The 24,131-nt window shown below is 40.6% G+C and overlaps 1 protein-coding gene across 1 annotated transcript in view; it reads left to right on the top strand.

The window, feature by feature from the left end:
* Mtm1 (myotubularin 1) overlaps window positions 1–24,131 on the top strand; it is a 103,273-nt gene that overhangs the window by 39,674 nt on the left and 39,468 nt on the right. Inside the window, exons 5-6 of the mRNA XM_028788004.1 lie at window positions 1,634–1,744; window positions 7,514–7,615. Coding sequence (XP_028643837.1) covers window positions 1,634–1,744; window positions 7,514–7,615 — 213 coding nt within the window. The remainder of the gene's footprint in view (window positions 1–1,633; window positions 1,745–7,513; window positions 7,616–24,131) is intronic.

The raw sequence follows: 24,131 nt of genomic DNA, 5'->3' as shown, positions 1-24,131 counted from the left end.
ACACACACACACACACACACACACACACACACACACACACACACACAAACACACATCCACACTTACAAGTAAAGAAGGAAAAGAGGATAGGAGTGGGAGGGGTGCTCAGTTAACCAGTACTTGAGTGTTGATAGTTTTGAGAGTGTCTTTTGTACATTCTGTGGCATTTGATAACAAGTAACCACTATCAGTAATAAAGATATGAAGCTGTTAGAGCACCACAAAAGAATCATTCATACCTATGCTCTCCTGTCCTCATCTCCTGGCAACCACTTTCCTGTCCTCAATCTCTGTTAGTCAGGCTTGGTAGCAGAGGCCTGTAACCTTAGCACTGGGAGGATGGGGCAGAAGAATCAGAAGTTCAAGGCCAGCTTAGACTACAAACAAACTTCAAAGAAAAAGAATGGTATATAAATAGAAACACATAGCATTGTATATTGCGATTTGCTTTACTTATACTGCAGAGTGCCCAAAAGGCCCTGTACTTCGCAGAGGAACTATAAGACACTTAATGGTTGCTGGTAGAGCAAAAGTTATATTCCTCAATGGTATAGTCACTGATAAGTTGTCTATGGTCCCATAAATTACCACACATATATACTCATGCAAGCAACCTTAACTAAATTCAGAGGTGACAAAAAAAAAGGAACATGTCAGGGGAGAAGGGCAGAAGAAAATTGATCAAATTGTGTGCCTGTGTGTGTGTTTCTGTGTGTGTATATGTGTGTGTGTAATTGTGAGAGAATAAATGAATGTTAGTGGGTCTGTGATCCTTTGTACCTTCATCCATTTGACTATGTATTTTTCTGTTACTTCAGACACAGTGTATTCTTGCATGTTGCTCATTTCCTTTACGTTAGTTGTCCAGATATCTTAATTATCCTAATATCTCCATACCTGACCCATTAAGTTGACCAATTCTCTCCTCTCTAGCCACCCTTTTCCCCATTGAACATTTTGATCTATATAGGTTTTTCTCCTGTTGAATGATTGCTGTAAATTATTTAGGAGTTCAATGATTGGGTCAAAGGATAGGATATTTGTATGGCTCTTCTTGATATGTATTTCCAGACTTTGGCTTGGTCATCAACCCATGAAACAATGCTTGCGTTCTAGTGAGGAAATAAATTCATGGTGAGAAAGCAGAGAAGCAGGTGATACAGTGGGAATCTCTCTTAATCCCTTCCTCAGAGGAAGAACTTATTAGTTCTGTTTGATCCAGTTGGAAAAACAAGGCTTGTGAACCCAGAGCTATAACTATCAGAAGAAATTTGGTAGTTGGGAAAGATGGATCAGTCTAGGCAACAGCATTCTCCTAACTATAGAGGAAATATCTGAAGAATAGGGAAGGCTCTGACTTAGCTATAGGTCAGAACAGTGTAGGAAAGGGCCTACAGAAACTGACTGTAAGTGACTCCCTAGGCCCATAGAGCTATAGGCAATGCCAAATTTTGAAGATAACATTTTGGTGGCATATTTGCCTCTTTTAATGCTTGATCTTTCATGTGTGACCTATATCCTACTTATACTCTTAAGTGGCTAATGTACCAAAGCTTATGATTATTTTTACATGTTCTTGATGTTTTCATTATATTGACAGAAATACTGACTTTTGTAATTTTGTTTATTACAGGATTCTGCTCTAATACTTGATGTTCCTCTGGGTGTGATATCAAGAATTGAAAAAATGGGAGGCGCAACAAGTAGAGGAGAAAATTCCTATGGTCTAGATATTACTTGTAAAGTAAGAGATTTGATAATTTCTTATACAAAAAGATATGATAGTATTGAATAGTAGAACGTTAATGTGGGCTCAAAAAAATCAAAATTATTTCCAGTGGTAGTGGTACACACCTTTAATCCCAGCATTGGGAAGCAGAGGCAGGAAGGTCTGTATGAGTTTAAAATATCAAAATCTCTTGTAAATCTAAAGTTGTAGACTTGGATCTTCCCTCTGTAACCAAGAGCAAGACTTTCTCAAAGAAGTGGTTAGCCTATTAGCTTGCTGGGGCAGAAGAAAGGTCTATAGATAACAGTTCTTAAACCTTACTTTCACTCTCCTCTTCCTCAGGTGGTCAGGGCACCACAGTCATCACAATAGCATGCTGTTCCATGGAGCTCATGTGCATCATTTCCCTCCTTTTCAGTGAGAGTTATAAGTTCTCCCTAGGAAAATGTGTGAAGTAAAGAATAAGAGTGTTTTTATGGCTCTTTATGTACTATATGTCACCACCTAGACACCGTCATACTGTGAAAGGAAGGAGGCATAGAAGAGATTTTGCTCCTTGTGAACAGGATGCATCCTTACCTATAACAAGCATTTTCAGTGGCAGTGGCTTAATATTTTATTTGGGATGGTAAGTGGGAAAATTAGTTGTGACATTTACTCAGTTGTTATAAGAAACAGTTATTGAGCATCAGTGTTCACCCAAGCATATACTAGGAACTTCAAATTTTGTCCTCAGAACAAACTTCCCAGACAGAATGTTATAGATGGAGCATTTGAGAAGAATTAGGGAGCTTTGCTGCAATGGTCCAATGAGTGCCAAAGCTGAACTCCAAATAGGAGGAAGTAACTAACCCTTTTGTGAGCAGTGCAGTTAAGTATTCTAGCAAAGAAACCTGCTTTTCACATACTGGGTATCAGTAGACCATTATCTATAGCATTATGCTCAATTCTTGAAAGATCTAGGAGTTTGGAGGTCATTTGTCCCAGTATATCTTAAACATGTGTATCAAAATATCCAAAAGGCTTTTGACAGAGTCCCAGACCTGACTATAAGGTATGCCCTAAAGGCTAAGACTAAGAAAGTGGCCCAGATGCCTGTCAAACATCTTGCTAGTGCAGGGCTCATCATGCTTGTTTTAGAAAAAGATCCAGATAGCAAATATTCTAGGCTCCAGAGGGTCACAGAAGATATCTGTTACATATTCTCCTGCATGTTTTATAAAATAGTGTTGTCTTGAGAACTATACAAAGAAGTCTGTTTGTAGTTGCTGACCCTTGACCACCCCAAGCCCATTATTTCATGTAGATAGGAAAATGAAGCCTTCACAAAGTGATTTGACTTGCCTTGGTGTTGCCAAGGACCAATAAAAGAACCTTGTTTTTATATATTTAATTTTTATTGGGTATTTTATTTACATTTCAGATGTTATCCCCTTATCCCATTTCCCTCCCTTACCCCATTTCCCTCCCACCCAGAAACTCCCTATCCCATCCCCCCTCCTCCAGATTCTATGAGGATGTGCCCCCACCCACCCATTCCCACATCCCCACCCTCGAATTAGCTACCCCACACTGGGGCATCCAGCCTTCATGGTACTGAGGACCTCCTCTCCCAGCTATGCTCAACAAGGCCATCCTCCCCTACATATACAGCTGGAGCCATGGGTTCCTCCCTATGTGCTCCCAGGATGGTGGGTCAGACCCTGGGAGCTCTGGTTGGTTGGTATTGTTGCTCTCCCCATGGGGCCACAAAGCCTTTCAGCTCCTTCAGTCTTCTCTTTCACTCCTCCATTGGGAACCCTATGATCAGATCAGTGGTTAGCTGTGAGCATCCACCTCTGTATGTTTCAGGCTCTGGCAGACCTCTAAGGAGACAGCTATATCAGGCTCCTGTCAGCATGCACTTCCTGACATCCACATCAGCATCTACCTTTGGTGACTGCACATGGGATGGATACCCAGGTGGAGCAGTCACTAGACTGCCCCTACTTCAGTTTCTGATCCACATTTTGTTTCCATATTTGCTCCCATGAGTATTTTGTTACTCCTTCTAAGAAGGACCAAAGCACCCACACTTTGGTCTTCCTTGTTCATGAGATTCATGTGGTCTATGAGTTGTATCTTGGGTATTGCAAGCTTTTGGGCTAATATCCAGTTATCAGTGAGTGCATGCCATGTGTATTCTTTTGTGATTGGCTTACCTCACTCAGGATGATATTTTCTAGTTCCATCCATTTACCTAAGAATTTCTCGAATTCATTGTTTTTAATAGCTGAGTAATACTCCATTGTGTAAATGTACCACATTTTCTGTATCCATTCCTCTGTTGAAGGATATCTGGGTTCTTTCCAGCTTCCAAGAAACACCTAAAGAAATGTTCAACATCCTTAGTCATCAGGGAAATGCAAATCAAAACAACCCTGAGATTTCACCTCACACCAGTCAGAATGGCTAAGATCAAAAACTCAGGTGATAGCAGATGCTGGTGAGGATGTGGAGAAAGAGGAACACTCCTCCATTGTTGGTGGGACTGCAAGATGGTGCTACCACTCTGGAAATCAGTCTGGCAGTTCCTCAGAAAATTAGACATAGCATTACCTGAGGACCCAGCTATACCACTCCTGGCCATATACCCAGAAGATGTTCCAACATATAACAAGAACCTGTTTTAAGACCCAAGTCATGTCTTAGTCTCTGGTGCTACAATTTCTAAAAGCCAAACTTCTATACTTATATTTGCTCTGGGAATTCAACACACAATTTTCTTCTCCAGTTAAAAGATCAAAATGAATATGAGCAACCAGAAACTGAGTGGGTACTCTTGCCTTGAGTTTCTCTACTATTCTGTATCTCAGCTGCTTTTGTTTCTGTTGGAATCTGAGCTGTTTTTCATACTCCCAGCTACTGGCTATCATGTGAAGCCTAGATGTATATAGATTTACTTTGAAGAAGGGTCTTTGCATTTTTATGTCAAAAGATTCATGGAGAATGTTATATTAAACACTCAAGGCAGTGTGGTTAACATGGTGGTGATACTGAAGTGACTGTCATACCAATAAGGTACTTGCTGCCTCATCAATAGGAAAATTTATATTTAATTATTAAGCCTCCAAAATGAATAAGACAAAGTATGCTCTTAAACAGATTAGGAACAGCTTTCCAGGAAAAAAATTCTCAGATTATATACATCAAAATTTTTGAATTGACTTGTACCCAAAATAAGGAGACCTTAGAGTAATGTTGTAAAGCAGCATGTTTTTGAGGCAGGGTCTTATGTCACTCGTGCTGGTTTTGAACTCCTCTGTAGCCAAGACTGGCTTTGAACTTCTCTTATTTTACCTCTGACATGCTGAGCCTACAGACATATGTCACTTAACATAGCCATAGCATAACCTTCTAATAAGATTATTTCCCAGAAACACTGATGTCACAAAAGGCACAGTCCTTTTTCCAAGTAGCAGATATGACATGTATATAAGAGAAGTGTGTGGCAGTGGGATAAACACTTGCCATCCTGTCTCATAGATCACCTTGTACCCATTGTCAGTAATCAGGACTCTATAACATTTCTCTCCCCAACTAAGGAGCAACGCCCACACTTTTGGCTGTTTTAGCTGTGCACATATGGATTTCACTCAGCAGCAGCAATCATAGACTGACTCTTGGTTCCAGAGGACCTAGTGCAGCTACAGAGGTGTTGTACATAGGGGAATCAGTACCCTGTAGGCCCTATACTACCACTGATAACAATTTAAAGTCTTTTTGTAAAACGACAGGGCAAACAGTACTGTCAGAGAATCTTCTTGCTCTTCTCCCCCCATTTCTACCTACTTGGCTTTCTTTAATAATAATTAAGCCACTGAGTATCCCCCCAAGATCCAGCTTAGCCTGTTGAGTCTGCCAGGGAGACTTTTACACGACAAGACTCTGTCCCAGCTTCCCTTCCTTGATGAGTCAAGCTTGGAGGAGACCATGTATGACTTAGACTTGGTGTATGTTCCTATTTATGTTCCAGAGTAGGTGATCTGCTTTCAATCATGTGCCTTGTTCACTTCAGCTTCCTTGTTGCAATTTTTTTTACTGTAATTGCATCTGAATCAGATGGCAGAAAGTCACTTGAGTCATTCATGCTTTGACGTGTGTAGAGTATTCCTCTGAGCCACTGGTGGATCACAGTAAATATTGGTTTGGAAACAGTCTAATTTGGAGCAAAGTGGTTCGAGAATGATATTGTAGCATCACCATAGCACTATGGCTGTTAAAAGAAAAGTTCTTCAGAGATCATTGTGGCCTGACAGTTGGCAGCTATCCAGTGTTAGGCCCATGGCTGCTTGTAAACTTGTTGGATGTATCTCGTCCTTGAGGTTACTTTTCCTTTCATCTGACTATCATGAACTAATAACTAATATCCCAAGATTTGGGGAGGATGTGATATAAATTGGGTTTTGGACTTTTTTAAGTACCATGCTTTTAGTATGGGCCTGCGGTGTAGCTGTGTGGCAGAGTGTTCACCTGACATTTGTGAAGCCTTACAGTCCATCCCCAGTGTTATAAAATCAAAAGAAACAAAAGAGGAAGCACAAAGTCCTGGAGCTGGCAAGGCTCATTAGATGCCATCTGTATTCAGAGTGATTGGTCTCAGTTCATTTCTTAGTAGTCCTGGAACCTTCTTCAAACTTTACTTGCCTTTTGGAATGTCTTGTATATACCAAAGCCTTCATTGGCCCTTTGGACTGAAGAACTGTGAAGCTTAAATTAGGTTGGAGAGATGGCTCAGCTGTTAACAGTGCTTGATGCTCTTGTAGAGGATGAGTTCATTTCTTAGCACACATCCTGGGCTTCCTGCACAACCACCTCTAAGTCAAAGAGATCTTATACCCTCTTCCAGCCTCTGCAGATACCTGTGCACATGTGCATATACACATAAATAAAAGTAGAATAAAGATTTTTGAACAAAACACCTATGCAAACTCTGAATGTTGTAGTATGTAAGATAGCAGGAGCTGAGTCTAGCTCACTCCTTAGATAGTCCCAGACAACCTATAAGACATTCTTAAAAATAAGGTAGGATACTATGTTTAATACAAACATATTAGAGGACTCTATATCATTTAGATTCAGTTTAAAAGTCTTTCTTGCCTATTAAAGAAATGTGTATAGAAAGCTGCCATTAAAATCTGGTTTTGATGATTAATTTATAGTTCCTGAAGGTAAAATGATATCTAATGTGGAGTATACTAATATGGTTTATATAGAACTCTTTGAAAGTAGAGCTGGTAGTAAAGGTTTATTACTTTTTTGAGAACATAAAATGCCAGTCATTTAGGGCGAGAGTGTTTGTATTTTAATGACACATTTAACAATGTTGAGATTATATTGGATAGCAGATAGTCTTTTGAAATGTTATATGACTTAAGTACTGTTTAATAACTAAAAATTTCTTGCAAAACAGTGCACATAGAGGTGGGCAGGAAACAGATGAAAAGCAAGAGAAGGTTGGGTATTTTCTTTCTTCTAGAATGTGATTCCACTGTCTTGTCTTCAGCACTTTAGTTTGGAAACAGACTCATTATGGTAAAGTGCTTTGTCTTTACTTTCTTGACTACAATGGGACTGTGTCCAGGTCTCCTTAAATTATGTATGTCAAGATAGCATTTAAAAATATGGCTTAAAATAAATTACCCTTGTACATAAGTGAATCTTCTCACTTAATTGAAAAGATATTTTTGCTTATTTTCATGATTTTTCTTGAAGACTCAACTCCACTTTCTCATTTCCCTCTAGGATTTGAGAAACCTGAGGTTCGCATTGAAGCAGGAAGGCCACAGCAGAAGAGATATGTTTGAGATCCTCATAAAACATGCCTTTCCTCTGGCACACAATCTGGTAAAGTCCAGAACTCACCTAAACATCAGCATGCTCTGAAATGTCTCCTCTGGGAAAACTGCTTATGAATTGGGCTTCTCTTTCATGGACTCAGACTCACTGCTTTGCATTTTCTGGTGTGACACATTTTAAATATGATTGCTCACTTCCAGAAGCGGCTCCCAGCTAGTGTCCATGAGCCTGGAATCTCCTGTGCTCTCCAGCCAGGAGTGTGTCCTTTCTGTGATAGTAAGAGAATAAGGTGACTTAATACAGTACTGTTAAGTCTTCCCAGAATTCATGGCTCCTCACTTTGGTGCTAACAAGTAATGTGAGTCAGATTTTTGTGTCACCAGTTCAAAATGGGAACGGATCCACTGGTCCTAAAGACCATTTAAACAAATACGCCCCCTTTCTCCCTCCCTCTTCCTTCTCTCCTTCTCTTCTTTCCCCCTCCCCTTCTCTCTGTGTCTGTCTGCCTGTCTGTCTAGCTGTCTTTTTCTGTGTCTCTGTCTCTGTCCTCCCATCTTCTCTCCCTCCCATGAGACAGGGTATCATATATCTCAGGTTGGCCACAAACCCTATGAAGCCAAGGATTACCTTGAACTTCTGATACTCCCGCCTCATCCTCAGCATGTACCACCATGGCTGGTTTATGTGGCAATTAGCTGGAACCCAGAGCCTTATGCATACCAAGTGAGTACTTCACTGACTTGAGTTGCATTTGCGTAGGCTAACCTGAAACTCATGATCCTAATTATGTTGGACCTCCTAAATGACAAATGCATATCACCAGGCCTTTGTGGACATCCTCTTAACCCATAGCTCCCAACAAACATAGAAATGAACTCCTACTAATTACAGGACAAGAAAAAGAAATCATTGTTTAACTGTAAAAAATGATTAAATAAATAAAAAAATGAAATATGTATAAATGGTTTAGAAATAGCTCAGGCTGGCCTAAAACTCACTATGTAGCTGAGAATGACTTTAGATTTCTAATCCTCCTGCCTCCACCTCCCCAGTGTTGGTGTTAGTGTCTGGTTTATGTGGCATTGAGGATCAAACGCATGGCTTAATGCAAGTTAGTGTTGTATTCTCCTAAATGAGCTACATCCCCAAATGTCTGTAGACTGAACAGATTGTGAGGAGAAGGATCGGTCCATAAAAGTATCCTGTATTTTCTTTCTTTGTAATATTTTTTTTGTCATGGTAGGTATCTGTGGTTCTTGTTCTTGTCTTAAAAATTTAAGTGAGAGTGTTTTTGGGGGGTAGGGATTTTTTGGGGTTTTTTTGGTATGTTTGTTCGTTTTTTCTCCTAGCAAGCCAAGACTTTACTCTCTCTGGATTTCACCACCAACAGTTGTTTGAGTCACTGGAAACACCCACCTGGTAGAAGGAAGAAGCCATTAGGAGGAGCTAATGAGTACTTCATGCCCTTACATTAACACCAGATGAAGATGGGATGTGTTTGAGAAACAAATTCTACCAAAAGTTTTTATATTTCTGATCAAATAAGATATTAAAAATGAGCCGGGTGGTGGTGGCGCACGCCTTTAATCCCAGCACTTGGGAGGCAGAGGCAGGTGGATTTCTGAGTTCGAGGCCAGCCTGGTCTACAGAGTGAGTTCCAGGACAGCCAGGGCTACACAGAGAAACCCTGTCTCAAAAAACCAAAAAAAAAAAAAAAAAAAAAAAAAAAAAAAAAAAAAAAAAAGATATTAAAAATGTTTCTATCTAAATATTTTCAACTTTATCAGGATGAAAAGTTTATAGGAATAGATCTTTTCAACTATTATGAAAGTGAGGCTGAAATTTATAATGATTTAGTCAGGAAACATGTTGTATCTTGGTTTATGCATATCTACGTCTATATTATTAGAAGTTCAAGGAGTGCCTCATAGGCATGTTTCAGAAAGCTGAGATCTTATTCCATGTTCCTTCAAAGTCTTGAGCTGTCAGCTTTCTCTTTTCTCTGGCATCCTCTGGGTATTTTAAAGCTTATTCCCTTAAAAAAGAAAATAGTCAGCTATCAGGCAGCATTGTCTTAAACTACTCATTTCTGAAAAGAATATTTTACTAACTTCATTAACTTGCTCACTCATTTACTCATTCATTCATTCATTCATTCATTCATTCATTCATTCCTCTAGCCCATGCCAGAGTCAAGCTTTATTGTCAGTTCCTTTGTGAAGCTGGTAATGGTTAGCGTTGTCAACTTGATGGGAAACAAACCTCTGGAAATATCTATGAGGGACTATCTAGGTTAGTGCCTCTGAGGGATTTTTAAAATAATTTTGTGATTTTGAAATTAAAATGCAATTCTATCATTTCTCCCCCTTACATTTTCTTCTCCAAGCCTTCCTATGCACCCCCTTGCTCCCTGCCTTTCTCAAACTCATGGTGCCTTTTTCTTTAATACTTATCAGAGACACACATAAATGCAACCTGCTAAGCTCATATAATATTACCTGTATGTGTGTGTGTATATATACATATATGTATATGTGTGTGTATGTATATATATATGTGTTTGTATATACACACAAATACATATATACACACATATATATATGAAGCTCTTTCCTGAGAAGACCATTGTTTCCCACTCTCAACATTTCTTACTTAACAATAGCTTTTTGTCTAAGGTTGAAGCCGTATGAGCTTTCCTATTTTCATGTTAGCATTATGATTGGTGTAATCCTTGTTCAGATCTTGTTTGGGCAGCCATGTTGATAGATGGGACTTTATAGATTCTCTAGAGACACAATTTTACAGCAAACTTCCAGTTCCTCTGGCTCTTATAATCTTTCTGCTCCTTCTTCCCAAATGAGCCCTGAGGTATAAGTACAGGCATTGTGTTGTAGATGTATCAGTTGGATCTAGGTACCACATGATCTCTTATTGTCTGCATTTTTACCAGTTGTGGTTTTCTGTAATATATCTGTTGCAAAGACAAGTTCCTTTGATAAGGGGTGAAAACTATACTTATATGTGGGTATAAGGATAAATATTTAGAATGTAGATATAAATTACAATGATTTTGAAAGTGGAAGTTGTAGGTTCTCCTCCAAGATCCATGACTTCTCTGGCTCTGGGTTGTTGGTTAGGTTTCAGTACCAAGCATGAGTTCTTTTTTGTTGAGCAGATCTCAAGTCCAACTAGAGAGCTTTTGGTTGTCACTAAGGTATGTGTACTGTTTGTACCCTTAGGGTTATTATGCCATGCTGGTCATTGTTCTGTTTCATAGGTATCATAGTTGGGTAGAACTACTGTGTGCTTCCTTCACTTGGAAGTTTGCATGTGTAAAGGATTATTTTGATCAGATGAATTGGAATTGTGATCTAAAAGTAGGCTGCACCATTCCCTGAGCTTGAGTTCTAGAGGGCACAACAAGGAGAAAGCTAGTTGAGCTTACCTATTCATTGTTCTCTGCCTTCTAACTATGAATGTGATGTGACTCCCTGCAGTGATGCAGTGAACAACAACAACAAAAAAAAAAACCTTTGTCCCTTGAGTTGCTTTTGTCTGGATATTTTATCACAGAGCTCTTGACCTCTTATTGGCCAATGTATCTCCTGATTTCCATGTGCACTGGATTTCATGTCTTCCACATTCAGTGTGATTGAGATCCTTGTGCATTAGTTGTGTTCCTGTACCATTGTGACCTTTCCTCCTCAGTCTTTACTGCCCTTGACTTTTCCTTCACTGTGGATGCCTTCTCAGTGATTACCCCCTCAGCTTTCAGTTCCCCTTATGTTCCCAGCTTTGCCATGGTGAGTTCATTTATTCCCATAAATGGAGTTGTCACTATTGTGTACCTGACTTGTAAGTCTAGCCCTGACATTGCTCTCATGTGAGTTGAACCTTACTAATCCTAAAGAACTCACTTCCAGAAGTCTGTGTGCTTTACAAGTTCATTGGTACCCTAGTCTCTCTATACTTCTGGATTTTGTCCTCTGTGTCTTCCAACATTGAAGATCCTTAGTTGCTCATGCTCTGTAACCTGAAGTCACTTTAGTTTGACTTTTCTCCTGACTTTCTTCATAAGCACATCAGTTGCAGCTCCTGTAGGTCCTACTTGTTACTCAACTATTTCTCCCCAGTGTTTATTTCTACTTCTTCATTTAAACCATACTTCCAAATTGATTCCCCCCTTCCAAGTTTTTCCTGTACAGTGCAGTTGTCCCTTGTGCTTTTTGTTTGTTTGTTTTGAATTTAAATATAACTCTGCCTCTGGGCATGGTGGTGCCTGACTTTAATCCAGCACTTAGGATTAAAGCAGGGCATTTCTGTGGGGCCAGTATCACCCTGGTCTACATAGCAAGTTCAGGGTTAACCAGGGATACATAGTAAGACCCTCTCAAAAAAGTACAACCATGCCACTGCCCCCACAAAACAATTCAGGGATTCTTCATGGTTCTTACCCTATACTCTAACCTTCAAGACCATCTCTAGCTCTCTGGCCTATGCTATTTCTTGTATTGGATTTTTGTCACCTTTCATTACAATCCACTTGTCTCTGTAATGCTTGTTCTCCACAGTCGTCTTTTAGCATATTGCTCAGTCTGAGTTGCTGTCCCATGCCATGTATGGTTCACTTCAAGAATTGATCTTCTGTTTCATTGTTAGGTTCTTCTCTCAAGTACATACCACAACTTCCTTGTGTGACAATAATGTAATTTTCTTTACCAGTTCTTCTTGTCCATTATTCTTCGATCTTATCAGGGCAGACATCACCCTTTATCTTTCTAGCTCCAGTATATAGTGACTTCTGTACTTGAAGGTTTTTGTTTTGTTTGGGGAAGTGCTGGCTGAGGATAGAACACAGCTAATGCAGGCAGTCTACCACTGTGCTACATCAAACTATTTCATGAGAAAGTAACAGGAAACATTATTATATGGAAATAAGTAGATTAGATCTTTCTGTCAGGACCTAGAATCCTGTGTCTGTCATTGAAGAAAGGTGTCCGAAGAGAAATTGATTATTTACGGTTGTAGTACTCGAATATGTTTTTCGTGTCTATGCTGGAAATTCATGTTCCTTTCCTTAGGACATCAGTAATGTTATACACTAGAGGGGAATGTAGCTACTAAAATTTTCCCTTCAACATGTGTAAATCAGTCACTTAAACAATGCAGTAAACAGATTCCCCTGTTGGCACTGCTTTTCTAAGTTGAGTTTATTTCAGAGTCCTGTGGAGGGTTTCATCAGGGAACAACCAGATAAGTTGAGACAATGTGCAATATGAGTCTGCTAGTAGTCTAGTGGAAGTGACATGGCAAATGTGTGTGGTTCTAATATAGGGGAGAGGAATGCAGAGGAAAATTACAAGGCTCTCAGGAAGGAGGCTAGAAGAGCCTGTGTCCCATTGCTCCTTAAAGGATGAAGTTTGGTTTTAGTGGACCAGTAAAATGGAGGAAGTGGAAATTCAGGCTATAGACAAGACTTCTTCAATACAGAAGGAAAGCTGGCAACATTTCAAGGTGTTTGAGATAATCTGGGACCATCCCTGAAATCTAAGAGATCTGAGGTCATCTGGTCAAGCTAATGCTAGTGTAGAGAGCCTGTGCCCCAGGGAGTAACAGAGTCTTGCTGAAAGTTCTAAAGAAAATGGTGATAGAATGAAGATGCCCTCAGGCAGTACAGAAACAAAGGCCTGGACTAGAGAACCGAAGACCCTAGACAAGGATCAGTATGGAAAGAGAGTCCATTAACTTGAACAGTGGTTTGGTCAGAAAGGGTCAGACAAGGATGTGTTCACTGTGGTTCTCAAATGTGAATAATGGGAAGGATGGCACTCTGCTGAGAAAGAGAAGGGCAGGGAGGGGAAGCCTCACCTTATCCTCTACCCGAGATCTACTCCAGTGTTGCCTTAATGTGTTGACTGTTTCTGGGACATAGATCACCTTGCAGAGGTTGAAAGAGAGAGTGATTTGTAAAAGAATGAAAAAGGGAGGAGAGAGGAAAGGAGGGAGAAAGAGGGAGTTCCTTTCTAGGATTATCAGAAGGCAGAAAGAAGGTTAAGGGTTCAAGCCCCCATTTTTAAGGTGGACTTTAAAAAGGAAAGGGAGCAATTGTTCCTATGAGATGGCAGAAGAACAAGTTTCCAAACTACCACAGAGGGGATGCAATTTCCTTGAAGCATAATCTAAGTATGATTACATTGAACAATAAAAGGGCTCCTGTGGGGAAAAACACTACTTTGTGAATATTTCTGAAACTGTTAAACTAGTATGGATGAAGTCAGTGAGTTTTGTCACTATTTGAAGTCTGAATTTGCCGATGAATGCAAGAAATGGTGTCTGGAGGCCAACAGACTTGGGTTGCAAGGGCAGCCATGGGGTGAACACACTGTGAGTGAGCATCATTATTTAGACCACCCCTTTGGCCCTTCTGAGCCATTACTGTTTTTACCACTCAGTTTGTATAAGTCAGAACTTAAAAATTGATTTGAACTGAAGCTATTATAGGAACAAAGAATCCACCCCAAACAATTAGCCTGATTGTCTCAGCTCAGTACTGTGTGCATGGCTTTTAGATGGAGTTTTCTTGTTTCAGCCAAAATACTTCTTATTTGATCTTTGCTTTTCAAACACCAGAAAGTCTCACAAATTGCATGTAGCTTAGCACAAGTTTTAGGTAAGTGATACAGCTTTGTGACAACTACTGTAATCTGACACTGCGACAGAGTATCTGAAGAGAGAAACCAGTCATGTACCTGTGTGCAAACATTAGCAACACTCCAGAAAACACAACAATGTCAAGATAACAACATATGGCCAATGGCAAAGTTCAGTCATTAATTTCTGTGACTGGTCATTTTGTAATGAAATATGGCAATCAGAAATAATATAATTTTAAATGAGAGTTTAGATGAAAGCATCAGTTCTAACCTATTAGTGAATCCTAAATCAGTGTGTCTCTTTAAATGGACTAGACATGCCATGGAGAGCATGACAGAAAAGGGGTATAGTTTGTTAAGATGTTTCTTCTAAGGGTATGTGCATATGGTGGTGGGGCAGTGGGTTCTTGGTGGTACACAGTGAATTTCTTGCATAGAGACTTTGGAAGTCACATAATATTTATGTGCGTCAGTGTTCTCATCTACAACGGGGATAATAATAGCTCCTACCCCATAGAGTTTTTGTGAGGATTCAATGTAAAGTGCTTATAACATTGCCTGACATTCAGTTAGGGCCCAATAAATGCCAGCTGTTCTGTTATTAGCTCACCATTTTCCCAGCAGATGTAAGAAATAAGGATGACTACTACAACTCCCCACAGACTATTAATAAAGGAATTGTGATAGTGTGTGGGAAATGTTAACCCCTTTAAAAGAAAAATGCTATATAAAGATTAGTGGTATTGTTAACAAACCATGGGTTGTACTTTGATAAAGGACTCACTAGATGTCTTCAGAAAGCATCCCAACCAGCAGTGCAGAATAGGAGAAGTGATGCTATGGAATGAAAGGAATCCTTCAGAGAGTGCTTGCCATCCTTCTCTTACGATCTTTTCAACCCACGCAGACTTAACTGCTTTTAGGGAAACATGGCTCAGTTGTGTGTTTGCACCTCCCATTTCTTGGTGACATTCTGGATTAAAGAACCACAGTATTTCCCTCTTGTTCCTCTGTGAGCTGATGAGCAATCATGAAGGTGCACCCTTTGGTTTCATCTGGGAGCATGGCACATCTGATTTTCTGTCAAGGAAGGTAGGGGTAAGGATATTTGCAGTGGCTTTCTCAAATTTCAGGAGCAAAGCAACTAACTGGATCACTCTTGTACTTTGCATTGACTTGTCACAAAACTCTAAGGGGTAGGAGATGTTATTATCCCCACTGTAAATGAGAACACTGACACACATAAACATTATGTGACTTCCAAAGTCTCTATGAAGGAAGTTCGCTGAGCTTCACTCTGACAGAAGTCACTGAGCCCATGGCCTATGCTAGCAGTAGCACACTGGAAGAACTCTTCACTGTGGCTGGTATAGTAGCATATTTCTTCCAAAGGATGGGAACAGTGCCTTTTCTAAGTACATGTTTCTATTTTGAACTAACACATGTAATGCATGTTCTTCTGGGCAGCAGTTGGACATTTTACTTCAGATATACAATGAGTATGTCTTTGTTTGGGTCTGGGGGGGTGTTCTGGTTTTGATGAGATCAAACCCTGTCATGTAACTGAAGCCTTGGGCCATTTTACTTGTGTTCCCTCTTTCTCAACTTGAAATGTGCTAGCTTATGAGAATAAATAATTACATAAGAATTAATGAATTGAGTTATGCATGTACACTTTCTCTTGATCATTTGAAAAGTATAAATGAGTCTGTGAATAGAGAATCCAGGGGGAGTTTTATTCTCTGTCTTTGTTACTCAGCTCAGAAATGGAGAAATACTCATAAATTGTACTAAAATTTTAAATGAGACCAAGAGTTAATGGACTATCCTTTTTAGGTTGATTATAGAATCAACGGATAAAAGGACATAGTGTTTTGAGATCGGAATTGAAATGAGAAGTGCCTGTACACATAGCCCTGCTTTTGGCTTCAAGATGGCTTAAAGACTGTAAACTATGTCTTGAATTCTCTGTATCTTTCTGGCCGAGATTTTTTTACTTTAATAAGCAGTACAATTAGCTAATTAAAGACCTACCATGCTTTTCAATATTCTGTCTTAGAGTTTTCTCAAAGACTTAGCCCTTCATTCAGTTTGATCTCTCCCACTGCTATTTCTATCAAAACCTTTGAGACTCTGCTTGGTTTTTTTCAATACCACCCAGCTCCTGGAATTGTCATCTCATCTAGATTCCCCTGAGTATCACTATGTGTTTCCAAAGCGCTGCATTCCCTGGCTGCCTATGCTTCATCAGGATCCACTCCAGAACTCATGGCCAGCACACTTGTAGCCCTGCTATTTATTCAGAACTATTCTAAAAATAGCAGTAGACCAGACATATCACAAAACCTGGGCTGGGCAGATGGCTTGTTCAGTAAAGCAAGAGAATCTGACTTCATCCTCAGAACCTACATGTATAAAACTGAGCATGGTAGTGGTTTGTGCTTATAATCCCATTGCTGAGGAGTTCTAGGGAGGTAAGAAGATCCCTGGAGCCTGGCCTAATTGGTGAACTCCAGGTCAGTAAGTGACTCTGTCTCAAAAAGCAGGGTAGGAGTGGGATGTGGGATTGAGCTTAATAGTTAAGACCACTTAAGTAACATTTGATCTTGTATCTATCAAAACAGGCAAGGGTAGGGGACTTGTCCCCTGGCTGTCTCAAATTTCAGGAGCAAAGCAACTAACTGGTTTACCCAGCTTTCACTGTGGCTGGTGTAGTAGTATATTATATTTAAGTGCTCTTAAGGAAGACCTGAGTTCAGTCCTCAGTACCTACATCATATGTCTCACAACTGCTTGTAAGTCTCACTCTGGGAAATCTCATACTCTCTTCTGGCTTATATTAGGACTGTGCCCACGTATACACATACATACATACATACATACATACACACACATATATACATACATACATACATACATGCACTTTTAAAAGAAATAATAAAAGGTGGATGGCAGCTGAGAAACAATATCTTGGGATGTCCTCTGTCACACACGCACACGCACACACACGCCTCACAGCTGAGAAACAATATCTTGGGATGTCCTCTGTCACACACACACACACACACACACACACACACACACACACACACACACGTCTCTTCAGCCTTTCCTTTCACTCCACAGCCCTTCATCTCAAAGAAAATACATATAAAATATAGCCTTTTCACACAGGTATATACCCTTTGATTACCAGGATTCAGGTTTCCAATATGACTGACTCCATCTTGAATGGGCCCACAGCTTCATTTCCCAGCCCCTAAACTATCATTAAGTTCTTTGATCCTGTTTGTGGCTAGTTTTGGACTTCTGTACATTTGTTCCTCCCTTACAGGTTCATTGGTACATTGACAAAACCTGTTTCTATTATACATAGTACTCTTTGGTGTGTTTAGCAAAAGTCTCATGATCCCATTGTCTAAGCATGTCTGACCCATGGCCTGTGCAGTGAACATGGCCAAGAATAGCTATAAATGCAGCCCAACACAAAATCATAAGCTTACTTAAACATATTATGGAAAATTGGTTTTGAGATTTTCTGATTTTGTGGCAACTCAATTGCACAGTTGTCAAGTGTGAACCTTGTAAACATTGTTTTGCAATGTCAAAGAATTGAGCATGGCAGAGTATTACATTTCTAGATAATCCTCCTTCTTGGTTTGAAATTTAACTTTCCCTGTAGCTTCTAAGTCTCTTGTTCTTTCTTCCTCCTCCTTCTGTTCTTTTTTTTGGGGGGGTCTATACATGAGTTTTCTAGAAAAGTCTGTTTTCTTCTCCAGCTTACTAGGCAAGCTTTCTCTTTTGTCCACCAAGATTTCCTTTCTGAGTAGGATTTAAAATTTATAGTGTCATATTTCTCCTTAGTTGACTTGTTTAAGATGACTCTCTCATATTCACTCCCAATATATGCTCTGTATACCTTAGACATACCCGATGCCTCTTCCCCTTCCTCCCTCTTCTGACCAAACTTAAAATCATAGGCATTTTCTCTGTTGCTTAGTGGTTACTAAACCTAAATGCTTCTTGTCACCAGCCTGACTTGGTTGAAGGCGTTATTCCCTCTGTAAAAAATGGGCTTTGGCTAGTTCTCTTACCTCTCAGCCAGTACACATGCTTTCTGCCAGTCTGTGCTATCAGGACACAGGCAGGCTTAACTTTCTAGTATCCTTGTTGTGGAAATGGCCTCCACTCTCTGTCAGTTTTAATGCAAACCTCTGTCTCCTCCACAGGGTGGCCCCATCTCTGTATTTTTGTTTCCTCTCCTACACTCCAGCAGAAAGACTAAGGCCTTTGCCAGTGGCCATGTATTATCTCTAGCCTTTCAGTGCTTCTGCCATTGTTGTTTACTGTCCTTCCAGGATCATTCAGACATCACCACTATCCCCTGGGGAGGTCTGTCAGGGAGTCACCCTGCTGTCTCCCCTAAATGATCTACAACTGTGACTCCTGCATTTCTCTCCTGTGGAGAATTTCTAACTCCTTCCAGACAGAGCTACTGTCTTCCTTGTCTTTTTCTCCACTTTATACCTTGTTTACAGTGGGTCCTCAGTAAACACAAACCAAGTGAATGTGCTAACGTAAATAGACAATAAATAGGAATCACCATCAACCAGCCCATCAGAATCATCTGTTTAAATAACTGGTTTAGTCAACATTATTTTAAGTTTGTGTATGTGTAGGCTCACTCCCTGGATGGGACCAGAGGTTGACACTGGTGTTTCCCTTGATCATGTCTCCAACTTATTACTTTGAGACAGTGTCTGTCACTAAGCCTGAGGCTCACCATTTCTCAGCTAGGCTGGCTGCCAACAAACCCCAAACTTGACTTGTCTCTGTTTCTCCCAGTGCTTCTGTGACAGATACCTCCATACCTGCTTTTTACATGTATTCTGGGAATATGAACTCATGTCCCACTGAGCCATCTGCCTATCCATCAATTTAATTTTTAAATAGCTGTTAGATATTCCTGATTGAAAAATTAGGAAATACAAAACAGTTTTTAAAAATTCCTGTGCACTTCACCACCTCATCCCATGCCTTCCTCAACCAACCAGTGTATCCATTCAGTGAATTATGTGCCCACATAGTGGTAGGGAGACCTTGAGTATTCCTTATCCAAAGTACTGAGACAAAAAAATATTGCCAATGTTGATGTTTTTAGAATTGTAGAATACTTCCACAGTTTATTGGCTAAGCATTTATAATCTTTAATACTCTAAAATGCAAAATGTGTTAAGTATTTATGTTACAGCAAAAATATTTATTTTTTGGAGCTTTGTGAATTTTGAATTTCCAGATTAGAGATCTGTTCAACCTGCACAGGCTACTAAACAGCCTTTGCCCCCTTCAACTCTAATGGTATCACCAGTATATATTCTCAATGTCTTGCTTTTTTGTTCTCCAATAGAGATTACATAATGAATGGGCTTCTTCACTCTGTTTACAACTACACAGTATTCTCTCTACTTTTACTATAATGTGTTAGTCTTTTCTTGATAGTTATTTGAAGACTTCCATATTTGGTACAATATAAATACTGAACTGGGGACTTCCGGTTTGGGACCGAGCCTAGAGCAGGTCGCAGGCAGCAGCTCCGTACCCAACCGCAGAAAACCAAGAAAAACAGGGACTCCCAGGAGCTTGAACTCACGCAGCATCCCAGGTAAAATTGAATCACCCGTGATGCCTGCTATTAGAAGTTCTAACCCAGATGGACCAGAAGCCAGGAGCCTCGCCCTTACCCTCACCCCCTACCTTTTCCCACCTGCACAAGGTCCCCTGAAGCTGGGCAACTGCAAGATCCTGCTTGGCAACTGCAGATAGATTCAAAGCAGTGTACCATATCATCTGAAGAATAGCAGGGAGACCATAACTCAAGCAGTGTACCATATCTTCTGAAGAATAGCAGGTTCCAGTCCTCCTCGCCCCCACGAATAACCAGGACCCGCCGGTCGGGCCAAGTGGCACCCAGACGTGGGGCTCGAGGCACGGACCCATCCGGACGGACCCTCATTGAGAGGATGTGCGCACGACATCAAGATTGAGCGAGACAGAGATCGTCGCCCGCGACCTGTCATCCACGGAACCAGGTTGATGCTCCCATCAAGAAGACGGTTGAAGTTCATTACCATCAGCCGAAAATTGAAGAGGATCCAGAAGTGACTCCGCAGGAGACTGACACAGCTGTCAGCTCCCCTGCCTCCCCCTACGGTCGACCCCTAGACTTCCACGCCCTCCAGAAGGGTTCCTGGTATGCCTGGCTTTGCCCTCATTTCTCTCGCTAGAGAGCTTGGCCTCTTGATCACCACAACAAAAATTGGCTTTTTCCTAAACCAAGGCCACCCTTGATATGGCCTCTAACATTGGGGAGCCTTCCTTTATGACAATATTACACCCCAAACTGACAAATGGTTGGTAACTTGAACATTTACAAGAGACTAGGATGGCTGTGAGTTAGCCCAATGACGGGATTATTGTAGGTCCACTTCCCAGGGGCCCACCCAATGCAGCCGAAAAGGAGTGCGTGGTGCTGGGAGTGGGTGCAGCCTACATGGCCTAAGACAGGGCTCTCACCCTCCTTTCACCCACATCAGAGTCCCTTGACGTTGCCCATCGTCGACAGCCTAAAGCCTTCGACCATCGATGTGACTCGTCTCACATCAGTGTTTTGGGGTTGTGAACTTGTCTAAGACCCCCCATAATTAGACATCCAAATTCAAAACTCACATAGTTGGGATTGAACATAAGAAGCCTTCTCTAACTAAACAGAGAAGGGGGAGATGCCAGAAGCCAGGACCCTCGCCCTTACCCTTACCCCCTACCTTTCCCCACCTGCACAATGTCCTCTGAAGCTTGGCAGCTGCAAGATCCTGCTTAACAACTGCAGATAGACTCAAAGCAGAGTACCATGTCTTCTTAAGAATAGCAGGGAGACCATAACTCAAGCAGTGTACCATATCTTCTGAAGAACAGCAGGTAGATCATAATTCAAGGCAGTGTACCAAGGCACAGGCCAAGAAGATTTTGTACCTTTCCACCACCTGGACCCTCTTACCCCCTCCCCTTGTAAAACATGCTATAAAAAAGCATTTCATGTTCAAAAAAAAAAAGAAATTAAAAAAAAATACTCATTTATAACAAAAAAAAAATAAAAAATAAAAAATAAAATAAATAAATAAATAAATAAATACTGAACTGAGTAGCCTTGCATATACATAATTTTGTATATATCCACATACATTTTGTGTTAACTGCTTTGAAGTAGAGTTACTGTTTTTTGCCAAATTCTGCTTTATAGCAGATATCAGTATGCACTTCTGGTTAGAGTGCCAGTTCTTAGCCTCTTCAATGTGTTAGTTTCCCATTGTTGCTATGATGGGCTAAATGATTTTTTTTAAAGTGTGTGTGTGTGTGTGTGTGTGTGTGTGTATGTGTGTGTGTGTGTGTGTGTGAGAGAGAGAGAGAGAGAGAGAGAGAGAGCGAGAGAGCGAGAGAGAGAGAGAGAGAGAGAGAGAGAGAGAGAGAGAGAGAGAGAGAGAGAGTTAGTTGGTTAGTTAGTTTCTGGGATACAACCAAGGTATCTATATAGAGATGTGTTCCTTGCAGAGATACTAGGATGGAATTGATTTCCTTTGTTCCATGTCTCATGGCCCCTTTGCTTCTATCACCACCTGTCCTACCTCTTCCAGCTTATACTCTTAAGTTCTCTTAGGGTTATATGAGGCTGTTACAGATAATCCAAGATACTTTCTTCCTGTTTTAAGGTCAGATATTAGTGATCATCATTCTATCTGGAACATTAATTTTTTGTTATGTATGGTAACATAACAAAGGTTTCAAAGATTAGTGCACAACCATCTGGGGAGGGCACAACCTCCCCATCTACCTACAATATCAACTCTGTGTCTTCTAACTTTTTTTTTAACTTTGCAACCCTATAGCCAAAACTATAGATTCCCAGTTCTGCTTTGTAGCAAGTGAACCACTTGTGTTATGTTCTGCCTTCTACTCTGTTTTACTTTTTAGTCTTGTTAAGTGCTGGCACTCTTTATTTAACAGTTGACTTGTACTTTGAGTTGCAGGTGTTCGCTGCAATAGGACTTTGGACAGTGCTTACAGTGCTTTTGCTTTTGAGAACATTCATTTGGTGGAATTTCTTGATTATTTGGTAGGGATCCCTAAGACCATCTTAAGGTGCATTGATTTCACTAGAAGAACTTGCAAGCCTCAACATGTATTTGTGTGCACAGGTAGGACTTATTACAATCAAAAGATACACAATAGAACCAGCAAAAGGAAAAGCTACAGAGCCCATGTTGTTGAACTACCATTTGTTGACTAGTCCAGTAATAGGTAGGTGGTTTGTGGTGCAGTGTATTGGTCATCCTAGCTCTGTACTAGTTATTCTTTTGTAACCCAGGATCATGTGTATACTGGGTAAGTGCTCTACCACTGAGCCACAGCACCAACCCAGCATTGTTTTAACTGTTAAAGGCATGAGCTTTTTTTCCCCCCTAGGGGAGAGGGCAAGGTTTCACCTAGCCCAGGCTAGCCTTGAATATGTTGTGTAACTGCAGCTGTCTATGAAGTCCTGACATTCTTTTTTATTAATTGTTTTATTTATATTCCAAATGTTGCCCCCCTTTCCAATCCCCCTGCCAAGAGTTCTTCACGCCACACCACCCCCTTTGTCTTTGAGAGACATACCCCTCACCCACCCACCCACCTGCCCATCCAATCCCACATCCCCCATCTGTAAGTTTAATTTTTTAAACCTTATTTTTAATGATGGTTCTTAAACATTTTGACCTCCCTTCTAGTCCACCACCTACTACAGGTATTGGGAAAGAAAGGATACAGGGGAAATGGACCTATTTAGAAATGGTTCTCTGGAGCAACTCCCTGTCCCCCTCTGTGTTGTCTGGAAACTGGCAGTTCGGTTCATAGATTAGTGGCAGCAGCTCAGTCCACTCGCAAACATTTCACCCATATATAAGCAGTTCAGTTCAATAGAGTTGGGATAGCAAACAAAAATCAGTAGTGGTGCCACTACCTAGCAGAGACAGCCAGACCTCAGTCTTAGCACAAGTCATCAGGAGGGACCAGGGCCAACAGGAACACCAGGAAAAGATCTCAGGCTGTGCCTTTCTCAGTGAAATGAAGATCAGAGAAGGCTTGAGACCAACAAACCTTGTATAGCCAGTTAGTTGTACTAGCAAGCCAATTTCGGCCTCTCACTGTCCATCAAGTTCTTATGCTCCCTCCAAACATCACGTATTTTCCATGGGTCTTGCCTCAGCACAGATCTTGCCTTGGCATGTGCGTCTGTCTCAGCTGACAACACTGCACTGGCAGTCTATCTGGCTTCTTCAGATTGCACACCACTCCTTTAGTTAGGCCTAACCTAACTGAAACCCTGCTCATCTTTCAGTATTTGCTTCCTCTAGGAAAGCCTTTTATGAATATCCCCATGAGATTTCATGAAGCACTCTACTATATGTATTTGCTTGTCTACACCATTCAGGTAATGGTGCTCCTTGGAGACAGTCAGTGGAGATAAGCTCTAGGTCTGCAGGCCCTACCATGAAAAAGATATTGAATGGCTAAGCAAAACTATAGGAAAAAGAGATTAAAAAAAAGAAGAAGAAGAAGAAGAAGAGGTACAAAGGAAGGCTGGCCCTTCCAGACACTAAAACATCTTAAAAATCCTGAGCAGGTAAGAGCTGCACATGGTGGCACATACTTGTACTCCTAGCACTTGGGAGCTAGAGCTAGGAATATTAGGATTAAAAAAACAAACAAACAAACAAAAAAAACCCAGGATAGCGAAAACTATTCTCAACAATAAAAGAACTTCTGGAGGAATCACCATCCCTGACCTCAAGCTGTACTACAGAGCAATAGTGGTAAAA

Source organism: Grammomys surdaster, unplaced genomic scaffold (genome assembly GCF_004785775.1).
Source record: "Grammomys surdaster isolate TR1022 unplaced genomic scaffold, NIH_TR_1.0 125690, whole genome shotgun sequence".
NCBI lineage: Eukaryota > Metazoa > Chordata > Mammalia > Rodentia > Muridae > Grammomys > Grammomys surdaster.
This window is presented reverse-complemented; position numbering and strand designations above follow the sequence as displayed.